A 14417-nucleotide genomic window follows, 5' to 3' on the forward strand; every position below is an offset into this window, starting at 1 on the left:
GGAGGAGCAAGGTGTCTGTCTGTTTCCTCCAGCCCTGGTCAGCCAGGTAGAGGGCGTTTAGGGGCTCTCCTGCCTGCTTTGTCTCCCTTACACAGGCCATTCTTCCTGCCCAAAGCTCACCTCTGTCCCATAGCTCTCGTAGATTCACCAGGACCTCCTCTGGCTCCTGCTGGCCCCCTGCCCTTAACCAGCTCCCTGCATGTGCTTTCTTGGATGCCTTGTGTGGATGGGGTTGGGATGCACAGTGGTGCCTTGGCTCTGAGGAAGGTCCTGGGGCATCTGGCTGGGCCTCCCCAGTGTGGCAATAACTCATGCTGCCCACCAGAGTGGTGCCCGGCTCTGGATAAGCACCTTGATCTTGGTCCCTGCGGACTCTGTAGGATCACTGGGCATTTCCCCAAGCTGTACTTCTAGGCCTGGTGATTGGTGGCACTGCATCGGGGTGGGGGTCATGGGAGTCTGGCCTACTCTTTTCTGCTGCTTCAGCCTTCTGTTACTCTGAAGCTCTGGAGCCCTGCCAATCATGTATTCCCTCATTCACTCACTTATCCATCCACCCACCAGCCTCATTTATGGATGCCTGCTCAGTGCCGTTGGGGGACCAGAGTGAACCAGACAGTCTCTTCTCCTAGGGGGCCACAGGTTACAATGTCTTTTCTCCTTTTCTTCTAGGGCTTTGAGTGGGATCTCAAGGGCATCCCTCTGGACCAGAGCTCTGAGCTTCATGTGGTGGTCAAAGACCATGAGACGATGGGAAGGAACAGGTGAGGCGGGCAGGGGGTCTCTGTGGCCTGCAGGGACAGGTAAGGTCATGGTGAACATATATTCCAGAGCATGGGTCCCAGAGAGCTGATGTTTCAACTCAGCATTTACTGAGCACCTGCCTCTCCTGGGCCCATCCCAGTGGTGGATGTTGGGGAGTGGCCTGGCTGCAGCCTCAAAAACCCAGCCATGGGTCAATCTGAGAGCCGCCTAGGCTGCAGGGAAGGAAGGTGGGCTAGAATCAGGTGTACATGTGTTTGCATAGACAGCCTCTGCCCTAGGGGGTGGGGAGGAGAAGGCGTCCTGTGTCCTGTGTCAGCCTGGGTGCCTGGGTGTGGCCCCTTCTCCTCGCCCTGCCCACACCGGTGAGGGCAGCGGCACACTGCAGAAGGCAGGCAGGCCACCAGCAGGGAGCTCTCAAGGAAGGCTTCATGGAAGAGGTGGGCCTTGAGGGCAGATTTGTGGTTTGGAAGTTGGAACAGGAATAATGGTTTCCAATGACTGCACACCTCCCTGCGGTAATGTTTTCTATTGTTATTTCCCATAGTGGCGGGGAGGGTTTCCAGACTAGCAGGAGCAAAATTGTGGTGGTGTGGCAAAAGTGGGTTCTTTAGGCTGTCCATGAGTCCTTTTCCTTGTCATTGAACTCCTAGGTCTTGTATGTGCTGCTGGTAGGAGTGGGGGTGGGCAGGACCAACCAAGTGTGCAGATGGATGTTATTTGTTCCCTGTTGGTTGTGGGGTAGTGTGGCCTGGGAGACACAGCCTGTGAGGCTGCACAGCCTTCAGGTCAGGGGTTCAGCAGTCTCTGCTGGGCGTGGTGGGGTGCAGCTGCAGCTGTGTTAGGTGCTGCCGGGGGGTGGGTGGGGGACTCATGCTCTTGGTACAATTTACTGAGGTCTGGGCACAAGGATCAGGCATGATGGCCTTGCTGTTTAGTGACCTGCTCACAGGGGTGTCTGTTTGGGAACTGGGTCAGCGCTGCCTGAGTCCTGGGACACCTGGCTGTGTTTGCTACCTTGGGGTGGGGGAGGAGAGAGAAGGCAAGCGGGAGGATTCAGAGACCTGGGGAAGGTTGACAAGGGTCTCAGGCTGCAAAACACCTGGAGAGTTGAAACTGTGTAAAGCTTGGAAGAAAAGCCTGACTGCCACTGTTTCTCTGTGCGTCTGCTGGCCGTGGGTACAGGGGGTGGTGTGTGTGGGAGTGGGGGGGGACTTCTACTGGGTCCTTCAAAGGTGGGGCTGCAAGGTGTGGGGGCCCAGGACCTGAGAAGCCCCATCCTGCACAGTAGGCAGGGGCTTGAATCAGTTCACACCAAACTATCTCAACACAGGCAAACATTTTGTAGAAAACACAGCAGCTTCTAAAAGGCAAGAATGATGGACCTGTGGGTGAGGAAGGGAGTGGTGCTGAGCACTGGGTGGTTCTGGAAGGCTTCCTGGAGGAAGACCACTCAGTCTGACTTAGAGGCTGGGGTAGGCTTTAGAGTGGTGAGGAAGGGAGGGCATTCCAGTGTCTGAGTATGGAGGGCATCCAGGCTAAGGGCTTATAAGTGGGACTAAGTCACGTGACATGTGAGCCCAGTGAGAAGGGAGTGGTGGGTCCAGATTGATAGGGGCCTCCAATACCAGGCTGAGGATAGTATTAGCAAAACCACAACAGCTGACGTTTATTGAGAGCTAGCTGAGTGGCCCTGTGCTGAGCCTCTTTATACAAGATCTTTTAAAGTCAGTTATGTACTACTATTGATGTTACAATTGTCAGCATTACAGATGGGGAAACTGAAGCCCTGAGACTGGGTAGTTTTCTGAAAGGCTAGTGGTAGCAGAGCTGTGATTAGAGGGCTCATTTGCAACAGGTTCATAATCATTGCACCTCTCAGAGGCTGCTAGAAGCCCTGGACAGGGGCGGAAACTCCTAGAGAGTTCAGTTCTCTGGTGAGGCTGGCACGGAGGGGGAGAGCTCAGCGAGGCAAAGGCAGGACATTCTGGTCACTGCAGGGCATGCAGAGGAAATGCACGTTTCATTTCCATGATTAGATTCAGCGTTTTATAGACGCTGTGGGGAGATTTCTAAGCCTATGAAGGCAGCATAAGTTCAGGAGCCATGAACATATGTGTGACTGTTCAAGGGCCAGGGTAGTCGTCAGGGTGACACCAGGCCAGTGCCACACCTGGGCTGTCCTGGCTCTGTGGATCAGAGGTCACATTAGGGGCCAGGCTGCATTGCACCTTGGAGCCCCCTGGTTGGCCCCTGTGGGTGTCCTCCTGGAGGGAAGCTAGCTCTTAGAATACTCGTTCCCATGTGACTAGTTCCCTGCAGGGCCAGTGTGCTTAATCAGTTCCTCAAACATCAATTTGCAAAAGAGCAAATTCACATAAGTTCCCAGTTTACGAGAAACTGCTTTCTGATAATCATTTGAATGTAATTTTTGAGTTTTGCAACCATATCTCAATTTTGCTTTCTAGCAATTAAAAATTAAATAGTAACTAAACCAAGTTTAAATATAAACTTACATTCATAAGTATGTGAGGAACTTCAGAGGTTGCCCAGACAACACTGTCACATGCAGAAATGACAGAATTCTGGCTTCGTTGCAGGAGCCACGGGGGTACGCAGCCCTGACAGCAGTTTGCCTGAATGTCCAGCCTGCTGGAGCGGCGGGCGAGAGGCAGGCTGCTCACCTGCAAGGTGGCTCCAAGGCCTCCGTGGTCAGACCTCACGGTACTTTCCCTTACACGTGAAATGTGAGAAAAAAACACGAGATTAAAAATTCTGAAGCTACAAAAGTAAGAAACATACCAGAAAGTAACAAGAGTAACCCCATGACATTTTTCATTTTGAAAAAGAGGGGAAGTCATTCAGTGAATTCAGTTCAATGAACATTGTAAATAGAACACCTACTCACTACCCTCCCGTTGTCATTGGTCAGGAAGCAAACAGGGAACTAACAGGCACAACCGTGATGTTTGTCATCTGATTGTGCTCAGGGTTTCAGTGCGGTCCCCTGGTGTTAGCATGGGGCAGCCCCCTTCACTGCCGGGAGCTTTGGTGTGTGTCCTGTGTGGTTGTGGCTGGTCCTCCTTGGGTCTTTTTCCAAGCAGGCAGGCCGTGCGTAGCCGTCTACTGTCACTCTCTCCTGCAGTCTCCCTCTGCCTGGCCTTGTCTCTCTCTTCCTCCCTCCCTCCTCTGCCTCTGTCGGTTTCTAGAATTCCCCTCAATGCCTCGCTTATTCTTGAGTCTTAGTCTCTTGCTTTGCTTCTTTTCCTTTCCCACTGCCCTTTCCTTTTAGTCTTTCTCTCCACTGAGCCTCCCCCACCTCCACTCTCCTGTCTTTCTCCATGGCTTTGGGGGCATTTGATGCTTCTGTGTTTCCCCTGACAGCTGGTGGCAGTTTTGGGTGACCTAATTGTACCATATTGGTCTGCTGGCCTAGAGTGCGACCTTGGGAAACCTTGGGAGGGGAATCTCAGGCTGGGAACTGCCTCCCGGCTGCTCAGCACCCCATCTGCCCAAAGCCCGAGGGACCCCAGAGCCAACTGAAGGGGGTGAATAAACTTTGTGTTGATAAAATCTGGTTTGAAATGCACATAAAAGGAAGCTCTACTCTCTACGGAAGGGAGACACTCATTGCAAACCCAGCTGGAGGTCCTGGACTCCTGTCCCAGGCTGCACTGAACAACTCACTTCCTGTTTACTCTGGGCTTCTCAGAGAGACGCTGGAGGGGATGTGACCCTGATCCCGACCAGCTGTTTTGACCCCTGGGATATTCAGGATATTCAGCCCAGAGGTTCGTAATCCAGCTACACCATATCATCCCTAGCAGCTTTTATAGACACCACTGTCCGGTCCCCTCACCTCCCAGCCCCGGGAGGTTCTGATTTAATCTATTGGGGGTGGGGCTTGTGCATCATTACAAATTCCCAGGCATCAGCTGTTTCTACTGTGCAGCCTGGGGTGGGACCACTGACCTCAACTCCAGACCAGTGCTGCCCCATGGAACTTTCAGAGATGATGGAACTCTTCTGTGCTGGCTAATGGAACTGGGGAACTGTCACCAGATGCGGGCCAGGCCCAGAGTGGTCTGCCTCAGGCCAGCCAGGAGTATGTGGGCTCTTGACTTCTTGTGGGAAAGATTTCACAGCAGGAGTCTAGGTGATTTTGAGAGTACATTTGTTAAGGCTGGGAACAGCGAAACAAAGGAAGGACAGGGTAGAAGAAGCAAGAGGAGAGAGAGTAGGCGGTGCTCTGCTTTGCTTCCCTAGAAATGTTATAGGAGAGAGGTGAGCCGAGGCGGGGCTGCTGTCAGCTCCCTGGGGAGTGAGAGGAAGGGAGACAGGCTCAGGCAGTGAGGAAGCCCAGCGTGAGCTGCTGCTGTCTGCTGCTCCCCTGGTTCCAAGTCTTGTGCAGACCCTTGGAGTTCAGAAGGAAGTAAAAAGTCCGCGCCAGAGAATGGGCATGGGCGTGCTGCGGAGCCAGCTGTGTCTGGTCTTTGTCTTGAGGGTTTTTATCTCTCTTCTGCCAGCGAGAATCTTAGGGGAGGGTTTAGGCAGAATATTCATCAGCTTTCCAGAGGTGTTTTTAATATGCTGATGCATCAACATGAGTGTATGGGGGAGTTTGGGATTATTCTTTGGTCTGCTTTACTGTTTTACTTTTATCTTGGGTCTGTCTGGGTCTAATCTAGTTTTTGTTTGTTCCACTGACTTCATCCGTCCTTGGGTTTGGCTAGTACAAATGGCATTAACTGGGTCTCTGTCCTCTATCTCCTCAACCAGAGTGATTTAAGCTATTTACTCTCTAGTCAGGGAGGAGCAGTACAAACCATTTGTTTTCGAGTGTCCTCGGTCAGGGGAGATAAGGCCTGGCGGTTTTCACCAGCTGGTTGTGAACTGCTTGGCCTTATTTAATGATCTAGTCTCAGTTTCCCCATTTTACTCGCCAGGGAATTTTCTTAGCTTCTTACTCTCCTGTCTTATTACTGAATCTTAAATTTTATTTAACTTTAATGAATTTAAATGTAAGTAGGTAGTGTGTGTGGTGGCTCTCTGTTGGACAGAGCAGCTCTAGATTTTTAGAACAGTGTTCCAAATCCTGGCTGCAGGTTAGAATGACCTGGAAGCTTTAAAATTTTTTTAAACTTATTGATTCTAGAGAGAAAGAGGAAGGGGAGGGAGGGGAGAGAGAGAGAGGAACATTGATTTGTTGTTCCACTTATTGATGCATTCATTGGTTGATTGCTGTTATGCGCCCTGACCGGAGATCAAACCTGCAACCTTGGTGTATCAGGACGATGCTGTAACCAACTGACCTACCCGCAGGGCATGACCTGGAAGCTTTAAAGAGATCAGTGTCTGAGCTCTGCACTAAACTGATTAAAGGATGCACTGGAGTGGGGTGCAGGCGTGGGCTCTTCTGGTCACTGCCCAGGGGAGGCCAGTGAGCACCAGGGTTGAGCACCCACTGCCTTACAGCAATGCTGGCACTTCTGCAAGGCCTTGCTTTCCGTTTTCCCACAGATTAAGAGTAAATATAATGTGTTACTCTGGTGATTTAGTGGAAATGATCTCTAGACAATAACCAAGGTTACAACTATCACATGGTAAAATTGTTAAGGCAATGAAAACTGACAGAAGAATCTTGTCGGCAACTGTAAATATTGACCTGGAAAAATGGGATTTGATAGAAATAATTCCACAAAAAACCCAACCCTCAAAATGAAAGGGAGCTATATTTGATAAAGCAAAGCCTGATATGAACAAAAAAATGAAATAAATCTTTGAGCTAAATTTTTGTTGGGAAATTTAAATAGAAAACAAGAGTTATCAGTGATAATAATTTTGGTAAAATAAAAATGAAGATTTTTTTAAAAAGGAAAATTTAATTGAATTGTTTAGAAAATGTGTCAACAAATTAAATGAGCTTCATTTGTTCTGGAAAATGCATTCCCAGTGGAAATTAATTAATGTAAGTGTATTCATGATTTAAATGTTTGGTAAATGTGAACGTGAAAGCAGAAGCCTCCATGGGGTCAAAACACCCACCTGCCAAAGCACCAGGGTCAAAATGGTGCTCACCTCGACTGCAGCAACTCACTGTTGGCCCAGGTCTACGGGGCCTGGGGTAGGGTGGGCAGCTTCAACAAAGAAACATACAGGATGCCCAGTGGAGTTTGAATGGTCCCACATTGCATGGGACATGCTTATATCGAGAAGTAATTCATTGTTTACCTGGAATGTAAACTTCCCAGGGACTCCTGTGTTTGATCTTTCAAGCAAACCCCCGGCTGACTGTGCACCCATCCCCCTTTAATCAAGAAGTGTGGAAGGAGATCTAGCTTTACACCGAGGAACAGTTAGGAGGCACTCGCTGCCTTTAAAGAGGCTTTCCTTTAGGCATTCACGATAGTGTTTTCTCTGGAATAGTGTGAGCCACTCGCAGCCTCTTAGTGACCTGGTGGCACTATAGAGAGGGGCATGGAGGGGTTTCTCGCCCAGTGCAGAGCCTCCTCTCCTGCCTCACCTCCCCCATGGTCTGTGGTGGCCCTCATGGGCAGCGCTGGCTGGGGGCCCAGCAGGCAGCTCGGGAACCTCCTTCTCCTTCCTCCTGCGGCTGCTCTGCCTCACACCCCACACTGAGCTTGATGAGTTGGTCCAGGGGAATGAGCGTGGACTTCGGCAAAAGCTAGGGTGCAGTCTCAACAGCTGTGTGGCCTTGAGCAGGTAGCCTCACCGCCCTGAGCCTGTTTCTTCCTCTGTAGGGAGTACCGAACCAAACGCTAAAGCACATCCCAGGGACCGGCCACAAGGGGTTGCTCAATAAACTGTGGTTCCTTCTGGCACATTCCCTTTTCCTTAGCTCTCACGTTGCCCTCCTGCTCACCCCTGTTGTTTCGAGTCCCACTGATGCAGTGCTTTCCTGTCAAAGGCTGTTCTCCTCCAGCTCTGGTTTGAAAAAGGACTAATTCATACTGAAGCGTTGGTGGCAGCTCATGGCTGAAGCCCCTCTTGGGAACCTGGGGGATGCTGCTTAGACTAACCAGGGAATGCTAATGGTGAATGGCAGGCACCACAGCAGGTTATTAGCAAATATTTTGAGTGGTTGGTCTTCCTGACACAGGTGACTGTCTCCTGTTGGGCTGTCTCTGAGTCTGGAGTAGGCCTCAGTGCCCCCAGGGTAAAGCTGGGGGTGTCCTGGTGCCTCCTGGGACCCTGGGCTTAATCCATTGGGGGAATGTGGGCATTTCTGGGAAGGAGCTGAATATGAATGAGTCGTAGTCCTTTTAACAAGAGGGCTCCTGTGCAAGAATGCCTGGGCAGTGATGGAGGCACCTGTGGGGGGCGGGTGGGGCCAGTCAGCGCCTGTCCTCCACACCGGGAGTGTGTGTTGTGGTGGCACACTTGGTCTCAGTCCCCCAGGCTTCCCACCGGAGCTGAGCAGGCAGCAGTGGTGGCACGAGGAAAAAAGTCGGAGGCTTCTCTCAGGGACCCCACTCTCAGCAATGAGTCTCATCTTGGCACTGTCTGTGGCTTGGACCTCTCTGAACCTCTGCTGCCTCATCAGGACAAGGGCAATAACAGTGCCTACCTGGCAAGGCTGTTGCAAAGTTTAAATGAGATAATGCGTGGATTGCAAGTGCCTACTCAGTGGCTTGGCACACTGATGGTGTTCAGTGTGTGGGAACTGCTGCTAGTAGCAGGGTCTGCACAGATGCACGCCACAGTGGTGTGTGAATATCACACGATGCCCATGCCCCATGCGGGCACATGGCTGTACCTGAGTGTGCACCAACATACTGCATTCACTTATGCACACACATTCTTTTATTTTAAAAAGCCAAAAAAGCTCACATAAGTTAAAAATTATACACATTTTTATAGGCACAAATAAGCTCCATTCTTAAAAAGTTATAAAGGAAAAAGTACAAGTTCTCCCCCCATCTTCCCTTTTCCTCCAGTGGTGTTTGTTGCCGACACTTTGGTTCATATCCACCTCGACTTTTCCTCGGCATGTGCAAGCATCTGTTTATACGCATGGGTATGCGTTCACTGCCACAGAAATGCAATCACACTCTGCCTGCTGGTCTGCACCTTGCTTTTCGTCTCTTCGTTGTGAGCGCTGCCCCTCGGTGTGCGCTGATCCACCTTTCACGCGGCTGTTCTGTGCATCTCACAGCGCGGATGCCCCACACTCCGTCCCTGAGTAGTGCCCCTATCCACTGCTATTGAATTTCCTCCCAACTTCTTGCTCTTGAATGATTATCTATTGGGCATCTTCATTCAAATGTCTCTGTCCTGAAACTATTTTTTCTTTCAGATAGGTCCTTATAAGTGGGATTACCAGGTCAAAGGGTGGGAGCACAAAATGTTTCCATAGATTCTACCGGATTACTTTGGAAAACGCTGTCCTAATTTGTGTTCTACCAACACAGTCAGAAAAGTGCCTGCCGATTTTTTATTTTTAACCATGGAGGAAAATGCTTATCTTATAATTGGTGTTTCCTTGACTCCTTGTGAAGTGGGGCATCTTTTCATGTGTTTATTGCCCATTTGTATTTCTTTTTCTGCCACTTACCTACCCTTATATTGTGAGCTGCTTGCCTTTTTCTTAGTAATGCAGAGTGGTTTGTATATTGAGCCCTCAGTCTGTTTTATGTGTGGACGGTATTTTCTTCCCGCCTGTCATCTGCCATTTGCTTGTCACAGTGTGAATGCACACAGGCGTGTGCACTCAGACATTTAAAAAGGCAGAGAGGTGGTGTATGTTGCTAGAAGTTGGGGGAAGTAGGCCCAAGTGCGGTCCCTGGATTCCAGCACGCAGTCCCCCTTTCTGGAGTCCGGGCAGGCTCTTCGGGGCAGGAGTATTTACAGCTCACTGTCCCATTGTTCTCCGCCTGCGTGGAAGTGCTGGTCTGGTCCTCATTTCCCAAGGATTTTTATAACTATATTTTGTCCTGGATTCTATCCAGGGTATCTGTGGCTTTCAGAATAGTATTTTTTTTTTGTCTTTCTCTGGATTGAAGTGGAAAACTATTTAGAGTTACCCTTGGGCAGCCCCAGGAAATCAGATATTGGTGGGAAGGCTGCCAAAGGCCAGGAGGGCTCAGGGCGGGAATGTCCGGCTGTCCCTCACTTCCTGCCCCTGGTGGCCAGGCACACACGGTTGAGGGCTGAGGGGCTCACGGGCGCCCCCTCACCCCCTGAGTGCATGTGCATGCGTGCGTGTGTGTGCGTGTGAGTGTTTGGCTAGGACAGGGTCTCTCTGACTTTCCCGTCACACCTGACACATTAACTCTAACGAGAGGAGGGTACAGCTGAGTCAGTGATGAATGTGTCTACGTATTTTTTAGTCGGTATGTCTTGAGAGGAAAGGAGAGAGTTATCTACAAAGCAGTTCCCATCAGACTGTCAGCTGATTTCTCAAAAGAGAAATCCTGGAGGCAAGAAGGGGTCGGAAAGAAGTATTCCAAGTCATGAAAGACAAGGACCTACGTCCAAGATTACTCTGTCCAACAAAGCTATCATTTAGAATGGAAGGGCAGATAAAGTGCTTCCCAGATAAGGTCAAGTTAAAGAAGTTCATCATCACCAAGTCCTTATTATATGAAATGTTAAAGGGACTTGTCTAAGAAAAAGAAGTTGATCAAAATTATGAACAACAAACACACAACTACCAACAATTGAACCTAAAAAACAAAAACAAAAAGAAACTAAGCAAACAACTAGAATAGGAACAGAATCACAGAAATAGAGATCACATGGAGGGTTATCAGTGGCGGGGGGGGGGAGAATGGGGAAAAATGTACAGGGAATAAGAAACATAAACAGTAGGTACAAAATAGACAGGGAAGAGGGGTTAAGAGCAGTATAGGAAATGGAGAAGCCAAAGAACTTACATGTACAACCCATGGACATGAACTAAGAGGGGGATGTGGGTGGGGGGGAGTGTGCAGGGTGGAGGGGGATAAAGTAGAGAAAAAATAGGACAACTGTAATAACATAATAAAGAAAATATACTTAAAAACACCCACATAAAAGATAAAGAATGAGAAACTGACATGGAAAACCTTCTGGAGCTTTTTTGGGCAATAATTTTGAAATTATAGAAAAGTTGTAGATAGGACAAAAAACACCTGTATACCGTTCACACAGATTCATTTATTAAGAGTTTATCCATTTGCTTTACAATGTTCTCTCTCCAGCTCCCTGACTCCTTCCTTCCTCCTCCCTCCCTTTCTTTGCCTCTCCTACTTGAAGGTAAGTTATATTCATCATGGCCCTTTATCCCCAAATACTTCAGTGTATGTTTCCTAAAACTAAGGATATTATTTTACATAATTAAAATACAGTTACCAACTTCAGTACATTTAACATGGTTGCCATACTTCTATCTAATTTACTGTTTGTATCAATTGACCAAGTAATGTCTTTTAGCAATTTCCCCTCCTCTCCCCCCAGTACAGGGTCCAGTCTAGACTCCCATATTAATTTTGTCATTGTGTTTCTGGGGCCTCCTTTAATCTTGGATATTTCTGCAGCCATTGTCTATCATGACAATTCACATTTTAAAATAATACAGTTCCCCAGTTTTAAAAACTGGACTGTCCTTTATGAGTAGTTTGTCAGATGTTTTTCTCATTATTTGGCCAGAACTAATTCCCGGCCAGAACACGTCTTAGGTGAGTTGTGTGACCCTCTCAGGATCTGGGGCCACGTGATGTTACTCATTGGTGATCCTCATTTCAGTCACCTGCTAAGGTGTTGTCTGATTTTTCCTCCGTACATTTCCTGTGATCTGCCTCCCCAACCCCTTGAAGTCTAAGAGCCTCCCCCTCAGCAGATGTGACGACCCATGGTCACCAGGCCAGGAGCCTCATCTCCTCCCTCCTGGAAGGGCAGGGCTGGAATCACAGAGAATCCCATTTCGGGCCTGGGTTCTTCTGCTAGAAAGTTCTTCTTTCCATGGAGTCACAGTCTTTCTCTCTAAGATTTCGAGGATCTCATTTTTATTCTACCAGCAGGAATGACCAAAAAGTAATCTAACTTCTTCTATATGATACTGTTTCAAGTCACCATCTAATGTGGCTCTCACAGTGGCCGGTGGGACAGGTGCGTTCAAAGAGGGATGGGAAGGTGGGGAGTGGGGCTGGGAGGAAGGGAGCCGCCCCTGATCAAGTCCCGTCTATGCTGCAGGCACCCACAGGGCGTTAGGTAAGTTGACTTCAATTTTGCGAGAATCCTCTGAGGTGTGCACTCTTCTCCTAAAGCTCCAGCAGCGCAGGGGGGTTGTGCATTTTGCTCAGCCAGTACCTCCAGTCCCTGCAACAGTGCCTGACCCACAGTGGGCGCTGACTACATATTTTCCAAATGAACAGATGACTTTCAGAGATGAGGAAACAGGCTCAGAGAGGGCATATAACTTGGGCCCAGCCACCCAGCTGTCAAGAGGCAGAGCTGGGTTTTCAACTCAGGTACGAAGACTTGAAAACTCTTATTCTTAATCTCTCAGTGCTGAATATTTATTTTTGTAAGATAGTTGAGAGGAAGAATGTTTCTGAAATGTTGCTCAAGTTTGAAAGGTACCATTTGAAAATGTTGGGGGTGACCCAACATGGGAGGAGAATGGTTGCCTGCCACTGGGGTGTCCCGTGAACCCAACAGAGCAGGAGCTGTGTGGCACCTCCTTGGGGTGCTGGGGGAGGGGCTCGTCTTACAGCCACTTCTCTGTCAGATGTCACTGTGAGCTGCACCCACATCTCTCGTCTTCCGGCTCCTTGACACGGCCCCCAGCGCCTGGGGCTGTCGTCCGCTCTGGGCTCCCACACCCTTCGTGCTTCGGTGCACAGCACCACGGCGCAGGCGCAGGCCGTGGGTCCCCTGCTGCCGTGGACACCACTCTCAGTGGGAGGGCCACCCTCTCTGGGTCCCGCGGGCAGGGTTGCCTTTCTCTCTGGTTGGTCTCTCCAGGTGTTTCCACCAGCTGCCATCCCGCCGGGTCTATAACGGACCCTTCTCTTCCCCCTCTGCTCCCTCTCCTTGGGGTCCAGCCTTCAAGGTCACCCCCTGAAAACTCTGGTGCACAGTGTGGATGCCTAGACCTCCCAACCTTCTTGTCATGTGAGAGCTTAGCCCATCTACAGAGGACAATTGCTGAGCTTTAAACAATGGCTATTAACCTCTAATCTCCCCAACAGAAGATCAGCAGGCTTGTGACTTAAAATGTAGGTCTTGTTATTTTTCGGCTTTGGTGAGGCCAGCAGATTAGGAGACGACTGCCTTTGACAGGATGGTTGGTGACTCGCTCACAATTCCCAAGAGGAGGGGACCGGCCACACCACGAAAGGCCACTCGAGAGGCACCTGCGTCTGTCAGGAGGCGGAGGGCGTGCGTGAGGAAAAGCGTGGGCAAGAGCCTTTACCGTGGTTTCCCTGGGAAAGAACATGCCAGGCAGGGGCGCGGGGCGGGGGGGGTGGGCGGTGAGAATGGGCCAGTTTGATTACCTGCGGCAGGTTTGGGGTGGAGTGGGGGTGTGGAACTGTGTGGAACCTGGCCCTGGGTGACCAGGGGAGGGGAATCGTGCCCTGGAGTGTGGGAGCCCACAGTGGTGGGGTGTGGGCTCTGGACTGGCTGGTTTGCAGGCGGAAGTTGCACTTGCTGGTGCGTCTTTTACTGTGTCCAGAAACTGGCTCGCCCTGGGAGGGGCAGTCCCTTCAGGGTCAGCAGGCCCCGGACGTCAGAGCATCAAGCACAGAAATAAGATGGCATGACTACTACAGTTAAGAATTTGATTTTTAAAAAGGTTGAACCAGATCAAATTTATAGGCTGGGTCCCCTTTCCATGGGTAAAGCAAACCAAGCGCCTTTCTGTTTCTTTCGTGTTGCGCTCACGCGGCTCCGAGGTGCCCCGCCGCTTTGGCGGGGGGCACACGGCAAAGCCTTTGGAGTCAGGCTCTGCCTGTGACTTGGGTGAGGTCAGACAGGCTAAATGCCTTTCGGGGGTCCCAGGTCCTCCTCTGTGTGGTGGGCTGACCTGTAACAGCGCCCATCCCCCCGGTCAGTGTCGGATTAGGTCGTCAGTGAGCGTAAGGTGCTGGGCGCCGCACCCCATATGCGCTCTATGGGGCCGGGCGGGGTCACTACTAGGAGCAGCTCCCTGAGGTGAGGACTGTGTGTTGCCAGGTGCGCTAAGTAAATGTTGTTGGATGGATAAATGATCAGATTTTAAAAGAGTTGTATGTTCTGTTTTTAAATTTAATTTTTGAGTTGGTAAAAATTGAATTTTTTTTTGTTACAAAAACAAAAACTATAAGAAAAAAATGCAGCAAAAATTCTCCTTGTCACCTTTGTCTCCCATCTGCCCAGCTCTCCCTTGTCCTGCATTGGTACCACTGTCCTTAGTTTCTTACCCATCATTCCAGAATTCTTATGTTATGGCTTAATCACCAATACAGACTCTGCTCCCCTATTTTTTTATTTTTTATACAAAAGGTAGCATATTTATTTTCTGAATAGGTTTCTTTTTCTTGGTATTGTGGGAAAATACACATAACAGTGATCATCTTAACTATTTTTTTTAATCCTTACCCAAGGACATGCCTATTGATTTTAGAGACAGGGGAAGGGAGGGAGAAAGAGAGGGAGAGAAACACTGATGT

The 14417-nt window shown here is 49.7% G+C and overlaps 1 protein-coding gene across 18 annotated transcripts in view; it reads left to right on the forward strand.

Annotated features, from left to right (window-relative positions):
• Positions 1–14417, forward strand: part of DYSF (dysferlin) — a 201284-nt gene that overhangs the window by 22935 nt on the left and 163932 nt on the right. For all 18 annotated transcript variants that reach the window (XM_045828610.1, XM_045828607.1, XM_045828615.1 and 15 more), the window contains exon 3: positions 673–764. In XM_045828610.1, coding sequence (XP_045684566.1) covers positions 673–764 — 92 coding nt within the window. The remainder of the gene's footprint in view (positions 1–672; positions 765–14417) is intronic.

This window comes from Phyllostomus hastatus, unplaced genomic scaffold (assembly GCF_019186645.2).
Source record: "Phyllostomus hastatus isolate PE091 unplaced genomic scaffold, TTU_PhHast_1.1 phas_scaffold_78, whole genome shotgun sequence".
NCBI classification, from domain to species: Eukaryota; Metazoa; Chordata; class Mammalia; order Chiroptera; family Phyllostomidae; genus Phyllostomus; species Phyllostomus hastatus.